Source organism: Crocodylus siamensis, chromosome 1 (assembly GCF_052110815.1).
Source record: "Crocodylus siamensis isolate JL-2025a chromosome 1, ASM5211081v1, whole genome shotgun sequence".
NCBI lineage: Eukaryota > Metazoa > Chordata > Crocodylia > Crocodylidae > Crocodylus > Crocodylus siamensis.
Window position 1 is genome coordinate 175,751,613 of NC_143395.1, and position 19,972 is coordinate 175,771,584.

Consider the following 19,972-nt stretch of genomic DNA (forward strand, 5'->3'; position numbering starts at 1 on the left):
AAATACATTAGTACATTTCAAAATGCCTTTTCTCGGTCAGAGATGTATAGCAAAATATGGAGGGGGGAGAAAAAAACAAAACTGTATTTAAGAAGTTTGGTATTTTTACTGAAGTCATTACAAATCATAATTTATTTAATCTAATAAAAAAGAATTACGCTTCATCTAGGATATAGTTAATTCCTACTATGCTTTCTGAATTACAATGCGTCTTGAAGCTCACAAAATCTCTAGAAAGAAACACAAAATTTAACAGGTTGGTTTGCTATCATTGATGAGATTTCATGATTTAGCCCTTATTGTATTTGTTATACATCCATTTTCTGAAAGGTTTTCTACTACGTTACCTGCTGCAATACCTGGAGCCATATTCTTTATGGAGATAGTCTGACAGCTCTGAACAGCTGGGGCTTATAAGAATAACTGGGTCTGTATAAAAGCATCACTGTTTTCTGAAAAAAGAATCTGCTTTAGGGGTCTTTTTACTGTAGAGAATATTTTTCTGTTTCAAAAAAAACAACACCCAACCACACACACACACTTGACATAAAAAAAGGCTTCTGGAACCTAGTTGATCTAAGCATGGCCTTTGGAAGGAAAAGTGTTCTCCCAAATAAGTAGGACAGGAATTGTTTCTGCTTTTATATTTGTGAACCATTTACTGCTATGAACCTATAGTTAATAAAAAAGTTTAATAAAAAATAACGCGAGGCAAAAAATGTACACAGCAATACTGAAATCAGGTTCCCAAAGAATGAAAGCTGTAATAAATGTTTTATGTAAAAATTGTGTGCAGAAGCCCTAATATTATGGAGCCGATATAAAAATCTATTCAAGTTCTTCTCCAGGAAGTGTAGGTATTAGGATGCTTACTGAAAAGACTGACTGAAATACTATTTCTGATGTTCCCCCCTCCCCCCCCACACACTAAATTTTGAAGTCCATCTTCAACCTCATCGGGTAACTACAGTTTAAAAATTAAAATTAAAAAAAAGTATTGTAGAACCGCATGGGCAACTGATGCCTCCTGAGTCGGGGGGGGGCACCAAATTGCCAACGGAGGGAGGGGATCCCCCAGTAGCCAATCACCAAGCCAGAGGCAAAAGCAGATGGCGCTTCCAGAGGATGCATGTGCATCCTCTATGCATCACCAATGGTAGAACACAGATCCTGTGTAACAATATAATGTTCTTGGACCTAGCAGCAATAACTGACACCAACACAATTTAAAAGACATAAGATACTTAGAAACCCAAATCCTACTGACTTTCAGTGTCAGTGTTGACAATGGGATGCACTGGATTTCAAAAAATTATCCATCATCTCTTAATGAACAGAGTGAAAAAGCCCATGTCCCGAAAGAATGTCATGACAAAAATACTATAATCTGTCAGTTCCCTAAACAAAATACATTTAAATTACATCCTATTACATGATCACTAATTACTATGACTACCAAACAGAAAATATAGCACATTGCAAGAACATACTTCCAGTTTCAATACGTTAAGGAATGACTGCAAAAATGCAGGAAGATTTTATTTCTCTCTTAACTGTAGTTGTATTTAGTGAAACTTATCATTTAAAAGCTCTAGATCCCAACAACTTGACAGCAACTAAATTGGGACGAGTCTATCAGTTTAAATCTCAACAGATTCCATTTCACCATCGAAATCGAGAAAGCTAGGATAACAATATAATAGGAAAACAAATCTCAGTGGACCTCCTAATTTCCACCCGCTTATTCTTGATACAATTAAAAAAAAAAAGTTATCCCACCTAAGATCTCTGTAAAGAGATCTCTAGCTTTGCCACCAATGAGCCTATATCCATGTGGCTAAATAGAAATCTCTATTCAAAGAATCCAAACCAGATTCTTTTCAATATCAAGTTTGTATAGAGGGTTTGGTTTCCTCAGAAACAACATTTCTTCCTTTGGGAACAGGGAATCCTCCAATCTGGTCTATAAAATATGAAGTCTGACATGATAGCACTAAGAATTGTAGCTCCATTTTATCTGATTAAACCATAAAGTAAAAGCAGCATAGAGAGCACCATTACAAGATTTCTTTATCACAGTGCCATGAACCAAAGCCAGGACAAATACTTAATACACTAGTTCAGGCCCTGTGCTCCTACTTTCCTTTACTACTCCAAGACTGACAAAAGGGACACCAATTATAGCCATGTTTGTGCAAACATCAATACATTAGGGATTGAACTGTGACTACCTATTCATTCATATAAACCAAACATCAAATTTTGTCACCAAGTTGTGAGTATGATCCAAACAAACAGTTTAGAGAAAGTTTCCATATGCTACTTTCTAATTTCCAATCCCAGGCACTATGCAATAGCTCTAAACTATTATTTTTAAATAGGGAAAGAGAAGAGTAATCCAGCATAATTTGTTCTTAGTGCTTGGAGTTCTGTGAGCTCCATTAATCTATTAGTCTATTTCTCATCTCAAAGAAGCTATCTAGGAATAGGAAACCCGCAGGAAACAAAAGGACATGGACTCCTAACACGTGGATCAAAAATACGTATTGGCTATTAGGCCACACTGTCCTTATCATGTCTAACTAGGATGTCTAAATTAATTGAAACATGGTGCCAAAATTGAAAAAGCAGGCCCCCAACATATACCAAGTATGTGTTGTCTTCATAAAAGATTTAGTAACTATCATCCAACCCAGGGGTTTCAAACTCACCTGGCTCACAGTCACTGGACTGGTTTGTGAGCCAAATAGGAACCACACACCAGAGCCAGTGTGCAGATACAAGCCAGTAGAGCACTGCATGCAGCGCATACCCCATGGTGACCCTCTGTGCCATGGCGAGCACAAGCAGTCAGTCCAGCCCACACTGGCCCTGCTCCACCGCTTGCATTGCACGTGCTGTACAGGCTGGACCCAGCACCCACACTGGATCAGCCCTGCATGCTGGTTCCGGGGCTGGTCCAGATCTTGCCCCAGATAGTGCATGCCAAAGCCAGCACACAAGTCCTGTCCAGCAGGGTGCCAAATGCAGTACTCCCCATACTGGCCCCCTGTGCCATGTGTATGGTAAGGCCCCAAGCATGGCTGGTACATGCTGCATGCAGAGCATGGGGCTGAACCAGCTGTACACCCTGCATCCAGCACCTCAACCAATGCCACATGCAGCACGTGGGGTTGGTCCACGACCCAGAGGCTACATGTTTGACACCCCTGGTCTAAATTATCATTATGTGGTAATAAAAATCTCCCTGTGAGGAAGCCACCCTGGGGTTATGGACTTGGCACTCAAAACAGTTAAGAAACACCACTCAGATTAGTTGGAGGAGACCAAGAAAGATAAAGCCCTAAAAATTTTAACCAATTGCAGAATGGGCATGAGTCACTTGATTGACGCATCCATTTAAAATAGCATGTGTGATCCAAGCATGTATCAGATGTAGTGTGGCTAGCAGAGGCAGGAAATATCTAACATTTTCCAGGCATTATTAGGAGAGGGAGGAGACTGAAAGAGCTCATGGGGCGGGGGGGGCGGCATGACTGTTTGTTTGTTTTATTTTGTTTTTAACACTGGCAAAAACAAAGGCTGACAAGGAATAGCTGTACTGGAAGATGAACACTAAAAGGAAGAAAGATCTTTCGGTTAAAGGATGATTTTCACACTGGAACATATAACCTAAGTTTGCATCTGGTCAGTTATACGTGACAAGGTCTCTAATCATTAGAAAAAAGTGAAATTCTAGAAAAAAAAAAAAAGTCATCCAGCACAAATGAGATGGGCAGAGAGCAACACAACAGAATCTGTCCAGCTTTAAGATGGAACCTAATATGCTCCTAAAAGGAGCTGTATCATAATATTATCTGCAGTTGCAGGAAATTAAATTTAATAAGCCATAAAGTCTCTTGCAAACCTGCATTGTGTATTGTGAAACACCTGAGATAGTGGCTCTCAACCAGGGCCCTGAGGTTTACTAAATAACCCTAATGGAGGCAGGAATGTATGAACATGCTACAGCTCTTCCCAGCCTAGCTGTGCACAAGACACATGGGACATTTTCACCTGGCCATGGTTGCAGCAGATCCCTGGCTGAGAACAATGTGGGACAGCAAAATAGTGGGTCTTAATTGAAGCGCTGCCAAGTTCAAAAAGTTATGGAAAGGTATCCCAAATCTAAAATGGTTGGAGAATCACTGGCCTAAAGAGGTGGTACAGAGCCTAGCATTAGTGCAATTCATGTCATGTATGCCAACAAAACATCATTCTGTTGAAAATGTAATGCAATCAGGGAAGAGTTAGCAAAGCAATTGAGTGAGTCTATTTCCTATTCAGATTGTAGCATCTGGAAGTTGCTAACTGTACTAACAATCAATTAGAAGAACATCAAAGCAGTCAGGAGTAGAACAGTGCAGAATAGTTTTCAAACACAGATACAAGCAGATTGAATTGCATCTGCCATACTGAAAAACTATTCACAACTAGGGACAACTTTATTAAGCCACACCAAGTAAACTATCATTAGATCTCATTAAAACAAAGCACGTAAGAGATCTGAAATCCAGGCATTCACTTGCTTAGCACCATCTGCTTATATAAAAGACATTAGTAAAATGTTTTAAAACAATGGTGTCCAACCTTTTGGTCCCACAGACCAGCTGAGTGGTACGGGGCTAATCTGTGCACTGGGGTCACCCCTGCACCACCGTGTGCACCTGGCCCTATGTGCAGAGCCATGCTATCTGCTGCAGGGTTCCCCATGGTCTGGAAGTTTGGCAGCAGGGGAGTGGCAATCACTACCCTGTTGTCAAATTTTCAGACCTGTGGAGAGCCTCACAGGCCAGATGATAAAACCCAGGGGGCCAAACCTAGCCTGTGACCCAGTGGCTAAGCAGCATTGTTCTGTAAGTATACCATTTTTTTTAAATGCATACTGCTTAACCATGGAGCTATGCCAAGGGCATCAAACATGGCCTGTGGCCCAGATCCGGCCAGTGAAGCCACTCTACCCAGCCCACTGAGCTACTGGAAAATTGGGAGGGAGGGGCGGTATCCTGCCACAGAGTTTGGCTCCTTTTCCTCATACTGGCTATAGCTATTGGTAGCAAGTTTGGCTCACCCACCACCAGTCCCCTAGCCACCTCCCCAGTCACTAGATCCCATGACACTACCATCATTCCCTGGGCTGGATCCAGCTCACAAGGAGCCCCAGTCCAAATCCAACCTGGTATCCCAGGTAACTATGCCACCCTTAAGTTTCAGCATTGAAGAGAAACAATACTCCACAAAAGAACTGTACTTGGGGTGACCAAACCGCAGCACTCAAGCCACATGTAGCTCCTAGGGAGTTTAAATGGGGCTCCTAAAAGAGTAGTAGTAAAATGTACATAGAGAAACAGAATATTTTTTATGCCTTACTATTTTTATTTAATGACGCATTATTTTTGGTGGGGAACTGTGTACAGGTAAGTAATTCTGGGGCAGTCTCACCTCAAAATTTTTTCTGTTCTGTGGCTTTCAGCCACGTCAGGATTTTGATTTGTGGCTAGATGGGTTAGGAAGTTTGGCCACCCTTGAACTTAAAAACTTACTTCCAAAATTCCTCCAAACACTGGTGATCTTCATGCCACCATTCAAAAATAATCAGTCATTAAACACAGAGATTGCTCTAATCAAGTGATTTACTAAAACAGATTACTCGTTGAGGGGGTTTTTTTTTTTTTTAGGAGATACAGATTTTTCCAACCCTCCCCAAGATACAAATTAAGTAATATTTAGATTAATTGTAGTATGACTGAAAACAATATAACTTATTGGCTAAAACACAGTTCAGCAGAACAGAGTAAACGCTACCAATTTCTTCCAATATCCCCTGACAAAACATTACCTTGGGTGCTGAGCCTTTGACCTAAGAAATTACAGCTTTTAAAACAAAAGTAAATCAATGCATCTGATTTACTCAATTAATCAAGTAATCTCAAATTAAGCAAATATAATCAAGTTACTAGCATTTGTTAAGCGCAGTAATGGACATATGCACATAGAGGCATCGTTTAGAGAAAATGCAGACTAAAGCTGAAACATCCTTGTATAATGTTTCCACTCTATCCTGACATTTTCCCCTTTAAGTGTTCAGAAGTCTCATGCTGCTGCATTAATTAGTTCCAACTTGCACCGATAAAGTCCTTTCACTGTTACCAGCCTCATTTTTCCAGTGTCTTTTATAGACATATACCAATACAGTCAATTTTCGTTAAATCTGTGCCAATCCGATATCGGACTGATGCATCGGAAAAATCAGCCTGACGTGGCCAATAATTTGGCTGCAGGGCATCACGTACACAGAAAGAGGCATAGCCCTGCATGCACCTGGCAAGTCTGTTGCGGTGGACAGGGAGTAGGGAGGGAAGGGGTTGGGGGGCGGGGGGCAGATCAACACCACCCCCTCCCCCCCCCCCCCCCCGCAGCAAGGGAGGGAATGGGGCTGGGGCTGCCTAGCCAAGGCAGGGCAGGGGAGAGCTGCAGCTCATCCAAGGAGGGCGGGGAGCCCACGGGGGGGGGCCTCCTGCCGCTGCATGCAACATGGGAACGTGGGGGGGTGCCCCTGGATCTGCACAGGTGGAGGAGGAGGAAGACATGACTGCAGCTGTAGGCTGGGGCTGCACCAGGCTCTTCTTGGAGCATGTGGACTATGCTCGGGGCTGAAAGGCCACACTTGGGCCTGCACACCCTCTGCATGGGGGCTGCGCTCAAGGCTGCACTTGGGGCTGGCAACAGCGCTGGGAGGGGGCCACAGCAAGATCTGGGGTGGCTGCAGCACCCCATAACCCCACTCCCAGCATCGCTGCCCCCCACTCCGAGCACAGCCCCAAGCATAACCCCCAAGCACAGCCCCACGCACCAGGATGAGCTCGGTGCAGCCTCAGCCCCAGATCACAGCTACAGCCCCCCGCGATGCAAATCCAAGGGCATATGCCACACACACACACTGCTGGGGTGTGTGCAGTGGCAGGAGTTATCCCCACACCCCCCAGACAAGCCACGGCTTCGACCCACTCACCACAGGGGCCTTGATCTGCTGTTCACCAGGGTGCCTCTTGGGGGTAACACAGAACAATGGTCAAATGGGGTAACAAGGAACAGAGAGCAGATTTAGGCTAGATATCAGGAAAAACTTTGTGGTAAGGGTGGCCAAGATTTGGAATGGGCTTCCAAGGGAGGTGGTGCTCTCCCCTACCTCGGGGGTGTTCAAGAGAAGGCTGGATAAGCATCTGGCTGGGGTCATCTAACCCCAGCACTCTTTCCTGCCTATGCAGGGGGTCAGACTCAATGAACTGCTGAAGTCCCCTCTGACCCTAGCATCTATGAATCTATGCATCAGAAATCAGATCAGTATTGGCCAATATGCTTCCTTAAAAGTTGGCTATTGGTATCAGCCCCCAAAAATCACTATTGGTGCATCCCTAGTATACCTCAAGCTTCTTTATATGTCCTCATGGCCTGAATGATTGACCAAGATACATGAGTTTTGCTTGTTCAACTTAAGAGATTGATTTTTTTTCAGGGCGGGGGAGACTCCAGAGACTAGACCGTCAGGTTCTGACGTCACAAGACTAAAAATTGTTCGAAAAGGACAATTCAGTCAGACTTTAAGAAAGTATGATTGTTTACATTTAACTCAACTAAAATTTATAGGAAGATATTAGAATTTAAGTAATACATTTTTCCCAATACTTTTTTTTTTTTGAGTCAACCATCTTGCTTCATCAGTTAATGTGCAAAGCCTTTACAATTCACATCTAAGACCCAAAAAAGTCCTGCAGCCAGAGCTGTCCCTAGGAGTGTACAGAGCCCGGGGCATATCAGCCTGTGCTGGTAGAACTCAGCACCCATGGCAGAGCCGGCGGCACTCAGCAGCAGCAGTGCGTGGCATGACCTGTATGGCACTGTCTGCGGGGCCCGCACAAAGGGCGGGCGGGGGGGGGCCCTGAGCCAGCCACTCTAATTCACGCCCCCCAGGATGGCCCTGTCTGCGGCAAAAGCCTGAGAAGACAGACTTTGACACATCTAATATTAGTAAACAGCTGGGACTGGGGAAAAGAAAAAACAAAAATCTTTCCGGGCCTTCCATGCACCAGAAAGCAACACAGAGCACAATCCCAATTTAAAAAGAAATTAAGTCACTATTACCTTTAATTAAGGCCTGGTATTCTGACAGCTATGCAGAAAACTGGTTATTTCACTTGAGAAAGTTAAACCATTTTGATATCAATAGATTATTTCAGCCTCCATACAATATTAATAAATCCATTAAAATTCTTCTATTGCTACTGTAATGGTTCTATCAAGGCAAGTGTTCAACGCACTCACTTTTATTCCGAAGTCATGCTACTGAAGAACTATATCTGTGTTCTGTTCGATGGCTGGTGGTCTAGAATAGCTGTATTCCTGCTGGCATAACCACAGCTGATAAGACCTACATATATCATGTAGGGTCTAAGAACCTTGGTAGAAAACTTTCCTATTTCAGATTATTAACAAAAATTTTAAATAAAAAACAGATGGTCAAGTGCATTTTTTGGTTTATCCCCTCAACAGCTGGTTTTCTTTCATTTATATTACAGTTTGACAGTTGCTTGATTTTCCTCATTTGCTTGTACTGAAGATCTCAGCCTCTGTTTATCTGGGGCCTACATGAGGCAAAAGAATAAATAACCAAATTCTGATGGATTACTTTGGTTTTTTTGGCTCGAGAAAGGTTTGGAGTATTGTGGCTATTTTCAGCTAATGAAACTATGCAGTGACTAAATATTATCTAAATAAATAGCTTTTATAACTCATTGATATAAAACAATTTGACTTATACAAGTTAAGTGTATTAAGCATGTTTCTAGACAGATCAAATGACCTTTATTATTTCAGGATTTCGTCAGCACACAATTTATGCTTGAGCTAAGCAGTTTCCCGAAGTGGGACTGGCACATTCACTGTGGAAATTTTGAATGGATGCGTCTCTAGGCAAACTTTTGGAGAGAGAGATATAAATATTGGTCACTGAGCCACAACAACATTAGAAAAACAGTATTTGCTGAGATGCTCCATGATGGACAACAGACACTTACACAGAACTGACATTTAAAGTCCATATCCACAGGGTCTCTCTGATTATTTGGGTCTGTTAATGCAAAGGGAGTGCTGAATCTTTCTTTCAGAAACTAAAACTTTCTAACCTTCTTAGTTGAGAAGTTACTGTTGAGAAGATATAATCAGTGGGAATTAAATGCTAGGGTTGAAACCCATGTTAAATGCTTTTGTAACACATCTTGCTTGGATTCCTGTTAAGGTAGTCTCAGGATGAAACCAATGGATCTGGAAGACACGTTAGTTCTTGTTATGTCTTTTACATGGAAGTGAAAGCCCAATGAAATGCTGAGCTACTTTACATCAATACTGGCCAAGACAACAAAGAGGGGGAAAAGGGTACAAATGTAGCTCCCTTGATTTCCATTCTTTTCAGGGTTTTGAATGAATGGAATGTGCCATGGCATGCCAAAAACATCAGTTTCTGTCTGCCAATTCCCTAGGGTTTGTTTTTTGTTGGGTTTTTTAAACAAACAGATTTAGCAAACATCGACACATAGCTTCCCACTTTCATAGTAAAGAGGAACTGTAATTGCTAGGGAATCAGAGGAAGAAACCATAACACTGAAACTACTCACAACTATGCCTCAGCTTTTTGAAGAGAAGGAACCATGGTAAGTTCAGCAAGGGCTGTTTAGCAGTGATACCATAGCGTGTCACCTGGAAGGAATCTCAGTGAAGAAGTCTCTCAGACTCCTGGGAACTGGACATAACAGGGAGCAGCTGCAGCAGCAGAATAAACATGCCTACAGCACATTGCAGATCTGCTTATTATGCACTCCCTTCCTTGCCAGCAGCAAGTAGACCCCTCAACCTTCAAGCACACCACAATGAGACCAATACTAATACAGAAAAAAAATGACATCCAGAGTTAGAAGACACACTAAATCTTTAAAGCACTGATTCTCAACCTTTTTAAGACTCAACACACCCCACCCCAGTCTCATTTTTCCTGTAATCAAAAAACAAATGAATAGAGCAATTCTTTGGCTATAAACAACTCAGAAAGGCCATGACAGGGTAGAATGTTTTGACGCTGTAGATTCATGTTTGAAATCTAGGTTTATTTTGTGAAATCACAATGGCACACCTAACAGTACTAACATTATGTAGCACCCCTGAAAGGACCTCAATGCACCCTGGTTAAGAATCACAAAGTATGTGCTAGAGAACAGGCTTTTCAAACCGAGAGCTCAGAGTCACATCTTTTGTGAATCCAGCACTCATATGACATATGACTGAATGCAAACCCAATATTTTAGCAATACACAGAATTTTATAAATTGAAGATTTTTCAGAACTTGCTCCCTCAATGCACAATTTCATGCAGCCATGCCATAGACAGCAGACTGGCCCTCCTTAACCTGAAAAATCCTTCCTAAGGACTTGACCATTTTTGCTGACAGAGATATTGCTAACCCAGTAATAGACCAGCCACTGCAAATGAACTTGATACAGAGCCAGCAACTCTATGAGGCAGTAGGAGAACACTGATCATAAGCAGGGATCCTGATTTTCCATTTCCCATGGAAAAAACAGAGAAAAACCACAGATTTCCCCATTTTCTCTGATTTTAAAAAGTCGATTTCTCCTTTTAGCAGAGAAACCCATGGATTCCCTGCTTTTGCAAAGAGCTCTGCAGGCTGGTTGAGCTCCAGCCTGCAAGAGCTATTTGGCAACAGGGAGGGAAACCCCAAACCCTGCCTGGAGGGGAAGGGGGAAGGGCAGGGCCTGAGGCAGTCAGCCACAGCTCCACTCCACTCAGCTTCATTATTCATTCTTCGAGCCCAAGGTAAGTGGGGCTTGCACAGGGCTAGGGGGAACTCCAGCAGGGCTGTGGGGGGAGCCAGCCCCACCCCCGCCCCCACCCAAGCAGGCAGCAACAGTGGGGGAGCCTGTTCCATGCTGCTTCTGCTGCAGCTGCCTGCTGTTGGGGGCAGGGAGCTGCTGACTTGGGGCCCTGCCTCCATAGCCCTGGGAGCCTCCCTCCAGCAGGGATGAGGGGCAGAGGGCTTTTAAATTTTAATAACGGGTTTGGAGGGGTTTAAATCAGAGAATTTGTGATTTTTTAAAAATCAGAGAAAACCAAGATTCTTGGTCATAAGTACTGAACTCCTAATCTCCCTAACTCTTGAAAGGAGTATTTTTTACAGTGATGACAGGGTGTCATAGTATTATAGTGCTTAGGGTCAGAAGGGACCTACACAGATCATCAGGTCCGACCCCCTGCCCCGGGGAGGAATGGGTACCGGGGTCATATCACCCTAGCCAAATATCTGTCCAGCCTCCTCTTGAAGACCCCCAAGGTAGGAGAGAGCACCACCTCACTTGGGAGTCCATTCCAGAGCTCCGCAGCCCCAACTGTAAAGTAATGTCTCCTGATGTCCAGCCTAAACCTTCTCTTCAACAATTTGTTACCATTATTCCTAGTGACCAGGACAAGATAACTCATTCTGAAGCGTGGCATGGTTCAATAGGTAAGGCTTAGATTTGCAGTGGTACAGACCTTAGTTTTGGTCCTGAGAGACTTGAAAAAGTATTGACACTAAAGGGGACTGAACACAACAGACACTACCACATATCTTACTCAGCTGGGCTACACTAACCTATTCTTGTGGTAGGTTCCCATAAGTATATTTGCCAAACGTTAGCCATGTGTTTTAGAGTCATGCTCAGTGTTAGCTGCATTTAATCAATTTCATACTCGGTTTCCATTATTGAGCACATGCTGCTTTTGGCAGCAGTTTAGCGACAGGTAGGGTACGTCTAAACAAGACACTAGAAGCACAGCAGACTAATTCTATTGCACATTAGTGCATCATGGCAAAAGCCGTGTTAATGCACTAAGGTGCGGTAAAATTAGTCTACTATACATTAGCATCATTTAAAAAACATGTCACAGCACTACTGTGCAGCAGTGCCAATTACAGCACATGAAGTTAGTACCTGTTATTACAAGTACTAAACTTAATTCACCACAATTACAGCATATTACTGCATGTGTAGACATGCCCACAATGTATTTAATGAGGTTATATATAGGCTTAGTCCATCCATAACAGTCACGGAGCACTCTGTGATTGGCTGTGGAGACAACCAATCAATGCTTACTGAAACAACCAGAGTGCTCCATGGAGTGCTGCCACGATAGCAGGGGGAGTGAGGCCAGAGCTGCTGGCCTTGCCCCCTACCCCCGTTCCTTGGAGGTAGTGGCAGTATGGGGTGCTGGCAGAGAGGGACAGTGGGGATGACGGAGCAAGCTTCTCCCCCTGCTCCCGGGAGGCAGCGGCCGTGCAGAGTGGTGGCACTCTGTCTCCGCCCCCCTTATATCCCCCCATCATTCTTGACGGGCAATTCTTTAGTACAGTAATAACCAGGATTTCTGCCGAAGTCTGGGACCTCAGCTGGAAAAGACTGAGGTAGAGGAAAAGCTGGAATACCCGTCACTCACAGGATGACTATGACCCATCAGCGATACAACCATGAAAGATATACAGATTACAATACTTTCTTGCACACAAAACACACTTTTCCTAAAAAACAGCTGCTGGAAATTGTAATGTGCATTATATGCAAGAAATACAGTAAGAACAGTTTCTGCCAGTTACAGGCAAAAGTGAACATACAATTGCAGGCAACTCACAGGACAGTGAGCAGACTTGACTTTCAGCTGCAGTTACTCAGTTACTACGAAGAAAAATCTATTTTCTCCATTCAGCCTTTCAAAAATAAGTTGTATACTGTACTCTGGGGCATGAAGTACGTGAGAAGTTACGGTAATTTTCAGAGGACTGCAGTTCATAGAAGTACCTGTCGCCCTTTTGCCTCACCAACAGCTTACAAAGAAGCGTCTGCGGAGTAGCTAATATTCTGCTGTCAAGTCACACAATGGCTTCAACAATATTTATATTCAATAAGAAAGTAAGCTGTTAATGCTCAACACACCCAATTAAAACACTATCAGTACAAATATTTAGAAAAATCTAAAAATATTTGGAAATCTCAAAAATTTACACTAAAAAGGTATCATATTTTAAACTCTCTCTCTGTATATTTAAAATAATGTAGGGCAAATAATACAGCCTAAGGGAATATAGTAGTTCATACATCTTCATCATTCCAAAAACTTAACACACAAACAGTATTCTTTGTTTAACAGCTCACTGTACGTATGCTTGCTAGAAGCAATACCACCCCATTTTTTGCTATTTTATATATGACTTTGAACACGTTCAAGACTAAAACACACCAGTAAATCTCACTGTAGAAGACTTCTGACCAAAATACTGCACATTTTAAACTTCTAGATCACAACCATAAAAATCTCCACTCGTATCTTAAACCTATATAAGGAAGCAGAAGGTAAGCAACTATAAGACTCCAAAAGAGGCTGAACTGGTACAGATGCATATCATGTTATTTCTTTACTCTCCTATATGCCTCAGGGTAGGGTATAACACCATTTCATACCAAACCCAAAAATGACACAATAAAAAGCTAAACTAAACATACCGATTGGGATGAATAGTTCCAACACTAACTCCTACGCGCCAGCTTCAAAAAACACCTGGAATTTCAAAAGCAATACGCTATAAAACTTAAAATACTCTTCCACCCAAAAGAACTGAAGTACTCAGGTGCTGTTTAACTAAGCATGTGTCTAAACACTATTTCCTTAGTTAAGGGTATGCTCATTTTATTTTTACATTAGAAGCAATTTCAGATCCTGGGATTTGAAATATTTCCCCAGCACCTGCTAATCCAAGGTCTATGCCTACCAGAAAGGGTGAGAAATTTAGGGAAAGTTCAATTCTATTTGCACTTTTAACCCTTTCATCTATAAGCCACACTTACCAAAGATGCCAGCCCTACAAGGAATCAGCAATGCTGTCAGTCTTATCCAAGCTTCACTAAATTCAGGCTTCACTAAATTCTGTCCATTCCGAGTGAAATTCTGCAACAGATCCTCACTGAAAAACACATCAGTTACTGGACCCTCTCTGATCCCGTGACCCTCTCCTCCTGCACCTAACAGCCTGTATTATATGTTGTGGCTACTCTGAAAAGGAAGCAACAGCTATGAAATTACTCCTATTCCTGCTTTCCCCTTGTGGGGAACAATAAAACAACACATGGAACAGCTCCATGGACTCTGCTCTTTCCCTCTAGTTAAAGGAGCAGCTGCACTTGGCCCACTCCTTTCCTTTGTTGTGTCATTCTGCTCAAGCTCTTCTCTTATTCTGTTCAACTCACTTGCCCAGGCAAAAATTTCTACCCAGCCAGCACACAGCACCCCTCCCCCACCTCTTCCAGACTCCCTTGTAAGTTTTCATGGTTTTAAAATCCCATGATTTCATCCAACTGGAATGGGAAAATAGGAAGCAGTATTCTTTTCAACCTTAGAAACATACAACTGTTGCTATGTAAAGAACCAACACTGACTAGAGAGGCTACAGCTACCTGATGAAACAGCAAATCTGCTAAATGCACAACTTAAATGAGCTGCAAGACTCAGGAAAACTAAAATGGACCTTGACTAGAAAAACAAACACTTGTTGAAGGCAGGAATCTCACCAATTACATCCAGCCATTTTAATCACACCCTTTATGCACCGATGTTGCTGCACAGTTGTACGTCTTTGGCACACGTGCTATGGCAGGGCTAAGGAAGCTGGGGTGGGGGAGGGAACCTGCATCTAGACTTCCTCATTTTTCTGGTTCCAGCTGCCTTAAGTGGCTTCTTTGACTAAGATCAGTATTTCAAGTTGATTAGGACAGGGGCTAAAACAGAACAGCAACCCCCCATTATGAAGAGCCATGCTCACACTAGAGATCCCCGTAGAAAATTTCAGCATACCAGCAGCAATTCTGGTGGCTCAGCAGGCAGCACACTTCCTCCATTAGCGGTGCTGAACCAGCGCCCACCACGCCTAACGGCCAGAGGCTCCTCCAAATGCTGCCTCTAACCAAGAGCTCTGAAGCCATACCCCTGGTCATTTAAGCTCTTATGCCAGTGCCTCTCCCATTTCCTCAGCAAAACCCCAGTTATAGCCCCATTTCCTCACCTCCAACCCCCACACACTGAAACTGCGACCTCAGTGCTGCCAACTATAACAATTTCTGGTATTTATTCTTAAAGCCTACGCTTCTGGAATGTGAAAGGCTGAGCATCTCTCTCTCAGAGATATAGATCTCCTTCTCCCTCTGAGAGAGAGAGAGAGAGATATCGATCTATACATCTATGCTAAGTGGAAAACTTTACCATACGAAAGACTCAGCACACACACGCGCGCGCACACACACACACACACACACACACACGTTTTCACATTCCCAAGGCGTAGACTTTAAGGCCACCGCCAAAAATCATGCCAGTTGACAACGCTGGGAGCCCATGCGGGCCCCCCCCCAGCTGGGGAACGGCCGCCCTGTCGGTTTGAGGCCTCCAAATCCCAGCGGCGGCCCGCAGGGGCCGGCCCCTCCCCGCTGCGGGCGCAGCACCCGGGTGCAAGCCTCCTGCGCATCCCCGCGCCTCGCAGAGGCCGCAGGCGGGTTGCGCAGAGGGGACGCCCCTTCCCCGGGAGGCCCCGGGGCGTGGCCGGGAGGCGCGCCGGGCGGGCGACAATGGGCGGGCGGCGCCGGGCGCTGCAGACAAAGGGCGCGGCCGCGGCACTCACCGGCGGCGGCAGAGGACGGGCCCCGGCGGCGGGGCGCGGGGGGCAGCGGCGCGGGCCGCGCGGGCTCGGGCGACGGCGTGGAGGCGGCGGAGGAGGAGGAAGAGGAGCCGAGGCCGGCGGGGGAGCCGGGGCGCGGCGGCGGTGGCGGCGGCTCGGGCGCGGCGGGGCGCTGGGGCTGCTCGCCGCCGCCCAGCTCCAGGCGCTGCGGCGCGGGGGCCGGGGGCGCGGCGGCTACAGCGGGCGCCGGGCGTCGCTCCATCACCTCCAACTGCTCGTCGAAGTCCTCGTCCTCCTCCTCCTCTTCGTCCTCCTCGTCCTCGTCGGCGCCGTCGCCGCGCCCGCCCGCCTCGGGCTCCCGCACGAACTGGTACTGGAAGCGCGGCGGCGCCGGGGCCGCGGCTGCGGACGACGACACGAGCAGTGACTGCTCCGGCTCGTCCATGTCGGGACAATGGGCGCTGCCGGGCCGGAGCTGCAGCTGCCGCTGCCGCTGCCGCTGTGCGCGCGTTCCACGCCCTGTTGAGTCACAATCGGCTGAGGGGGGCCCTTTGTCAGGGAGACGGAAGGCGCGGGCAGCCAATGGGAGCGCGAGGAGCCACCAGGCCCCGCCCCCGCAGCCAATGAGCGGGCGCCGCCGCCGCCTCATGAATAATGCAGCGGGGGGCGGGGGAATTGGGGCCGAATGCGGGGGGCGCGGGAGCAGACAGCGCGGGCGGCAGCCGCGGTGCTGCGGGAGGCCCCGCCCGACAATGGGGATGAGTCAGGCGCCGAGTGACACAGCTGAAAGCCGGAGGCCGCGGGCCCTGCCCGGGTCCCCACCCGTGGCCACTTCTTCCTCCCGCGGTGGGTTTTTTGAGGGGGGGAGTTATTAATATATTTAGCGCTCCAGGTCAAACTAGTTCCAAATCATAGTGACTGAGCAAGAAACACATGTATTGAGCAGGCAGAACTCGATCCTTCTAGACACTATGATGGCGCTACAACCCACAAGCATCTGCCCACCCAAGCTGTCACTCTGGGACTTCACATACCCCCCAAATCCATTGTTAGGCATCACACTAGCAGGCTCAAGTGCAAAGCTCTTGGGATTCAGATGCCTGCACTGAAAACGCTTGATCTGTGGGTGCTTGTCCTGGCAGTGTGCCACCCAGCACATGCCCTCAGCAGCTGGGATTCATCCTGTGCTACTCCCCTGGCACCCCACCCTGGAGAGAGGGTTGAGCAGCACTGGCAACGCATAGGGGGTGCACACCGGTCATGTGCAGCCCCTGAGAGAAGTACTGCCAACACTACCGGCAGCACCTCCAGGCAGTCACGGCTTGCCACCCCCTTCCCCCACAACACTGCCAGCACCATCTGCAGGCACTCACCACCACCATGGCCACCTGCGGGACCTCCCTGCTCACTGCTGCCACTGCTACCATAGGGGAAAACCACAAACATGGGAGTGGCTAGTACCCTCACAAAGATACATAGTTAGCCCCCCACACCCTCCACTGCTACCTGCAGGCAGTCACCATGACCCCCAGCCTCCAGGGGCACATGTCGTTCATGCTGAGTAGTATGGAAGCCTCAGGGACAGGACATTTTTTTTTTTGTACAGGAAAATGTTTCCTGTCCCAAGTCAAATGAGCCAAATCAATTCCAAATCCATGTGAATCATTCAAGAACCATACATGGCCCTACTACCTCCGCCCCCACCTGGGGATTCAAATACTTCCAAATCCTTTGGTGGGCATCCTGCATGCAGGATGCCCCTGAGTTTCACTTGCCCTCAGCCCTACAGCCACAGGAGCAAGCTAGGGAGGAGTCTCCCATTTCCATAAAGTCAGCATGTAGCCAAAACCCTCCCACTGGAAGTCAAAGTGGAGGGCTAACTATGTACCTTGGTGAAGGTACTAGCCACTCCCATGTTTGTGGTTTTCCCCTGCCAGTAGGAAAACCATCTTGGTGGTCATGGTATTTCCCCTACCAGGTAACAGGACCCTGACATCTGTCAGCTATGAAACTACTCTCTGTTCCCTCAGGTCCTTGCTTGAGACAGAGACACAGCCCAGCCATGGGACAACGTGGTGGCAGCTAGCAAACAAATGGTTTTGTACAGTAACCTAATGTGTGTGGCATTTCTCAGCCATGAAATGGGTTCTCACCCCTGGCCTTTTCATTCAGCCTGCGCCACTCCCCACGTGGTCAGGACTTTGGTGGAAAGGGAGCAGTAGCACTGCTCTCCTGCTGCCAAATTCCAGGTCAGTGAGGCATCCCAGACCCTGGCTGCTAGCTCAGGCACCCAATCTGGTGTGCAGAGCCAGGCAAGGCAGCATCCAGGGTACTGTCCTGGTGTGTAGGGCAGTGCCAGGCCCCAATCTCTATGTGAGGGGGCTGCAGGGTACAGTACCAAGTCCCCAGCACCCAGTTGTGGTGGGAGGGGGTGGTGCTCGGCCCCAATCCCAGTGTGTGGGGGCAAGAAAAACCAACCAAAGCCTGGGCTGCCCTGCCTTTCCTCTGAGCTGCCATCACTGCCCTGCTGGGCAGCCTGGATGCGGCAGCAGCAACAGCGGAGAGGAGCAGCAAGACACCCCAGGTGCAGGCTCCAGGTGGCTGCAGCAAGAAGTGCCCAGCAGTGGCGAGAGGAACTGCTTTTTGCCCACACTGAGCAGCAGCTTCTGCCCAGCCACCACCACTGCTGCCACTGCTCAGCATGTGCAGGGTGTCTGGAGCAGGCATAGGACAGGTCAAGGCTGTGCACACAGGTTCCAACTGGTCCGGAGCCCGTCTGCTCCACTGGGCCGAGCCTGGAACAGGCACATGGCGGGCCAGGGTCAGGACTACGCACTCATTCTCCACCAGTACTGTGGGCAGCCACAGCCGGAAGGAGCTGCCATCGCCTCCTGGGCTGCCTACAAAGGTAGGGTAGGCTGGGGGCTATGCACTGTTGGCAGTGGTCCACGGGCTCTAGCCTGCTGCAGGGGGGCAGGAGGGGAAGGGGTGCCGACTGACCTATGGCAGCTCCCCAAAACTGCCAATGTAGCTCATGGGCAAATATAATTGCCTGACCCTGATCTAGACCCAAGCCTGCAGCCTTGTATCCATTGCATTGAACTTACAAATGTGAGCAGTCTTCATAAATTAAACTATTCACTTGACTAATGGGACCGTGTGAATTAGTAAGTACCATTTGACATTAATATTGCAGAATAATACCTTCAACACGAGTGCTCTGCAAGACCTAAGTCCCAATTAAGCCTCATTTTGACGGCTTTAGTTGTTCACAGGCCTTGTGCTGCTCTGCATAGGATTCTATTTCACCTATTGTTAGCACTTGAGGTCCCTGTCCTGCCAAACAGCTGACTCAAGGGATTGCTAGAACTGTAGACTTCTATTTCATGGTTATTCAGCTTATTACTAACTGAAAAATGCTGAATTTCTCATTTTCCTTTGCATTTCAAAATGGGTATTTGCTATAAATGAGATCAGTAGAACAGGTCGACCACAGGCAGAGCCAGTATAATGGTCTGCTCACTGTGCCTCAACCCACATCTAGAGAAATCAACTACTGGTGAAATGGATGATTCAGGGCTTGTCTATAATGTCTCAAAAATGGATGGCAGGGAGGACACTCCCTATGTCCCTTACACTGAGTCTGCTGACACTCTAGAGCCAGACGTTCACCCAAAAGGCTGCTCTAGGTTCATTCTCTGCCGGCCTGCTTTTGTTCAGTGAATCTGAGAGCAGGCATTGGAGATGAGTCCAGAGTATGCTTACAGGTGAACTTTTGGCTCTGGAGCACATCAGTGGACTTGTGTAGGAAGAACATGTTAAGTCCTGTCCCGTCTAAGACCTGCCACATTGTGGTATAGACAGACCCCCCAGGGAGCATCCAGACTTCTGTGGATGTCTGGTTCCCTGGGGATAAGTAGCAGCAGCACACCTTGCACCACTGCTTCTTGTCCCCAGGGAACACCCATGCCATGCACACTTTGGCGTGCAGCAAGTTGCCCCGGGTGGTGTAGGGAAGGCTGCAGTCAGCACTCTGCTATCTCCGGCAGCCTTACCTGCGGTCCTGGGGGCCTCCTGGAGCTGCAGCCACGGCAATCCTGCCAGGCAGAGCCTGGCTGGCAGCCACAGCACAGCTCCGAGCAGTCCGGATCTGGCTTTTAGTAGCT

General features: G+C 46.7%; 1 protein-coding gene across 3 annotated transcripts in view; it reads right to left on the minus strand.

The window, feature by feature from the left end:
- Positions 1-16,350, minus strand: part of RTN4 (reticulon 4) — a 61,025-nt gene extending 44,675 nt beyond the window's left edge. Inside the window, exon 1 of one of the 3 annotated variants that reach the window (XM_090049538.1) lies at positions 15,810-16,350. In XM_090049538.1, the coding sequence (XP_089905664.1) occupies positions 15,810-16,251 (442 nt within the window). In that variant the 5' untranslated portion in view covers positions 16,252-16,350. The remainder of the gene's footprint in view (positions 1-15,809) is intronic. The other 2 variants (XM_090049545.1, XM_090049550.1) reach the window with 2 other exon arrangements.
- Positions 16,351-19,972: the final 3,622 nt, after the last annotated feature.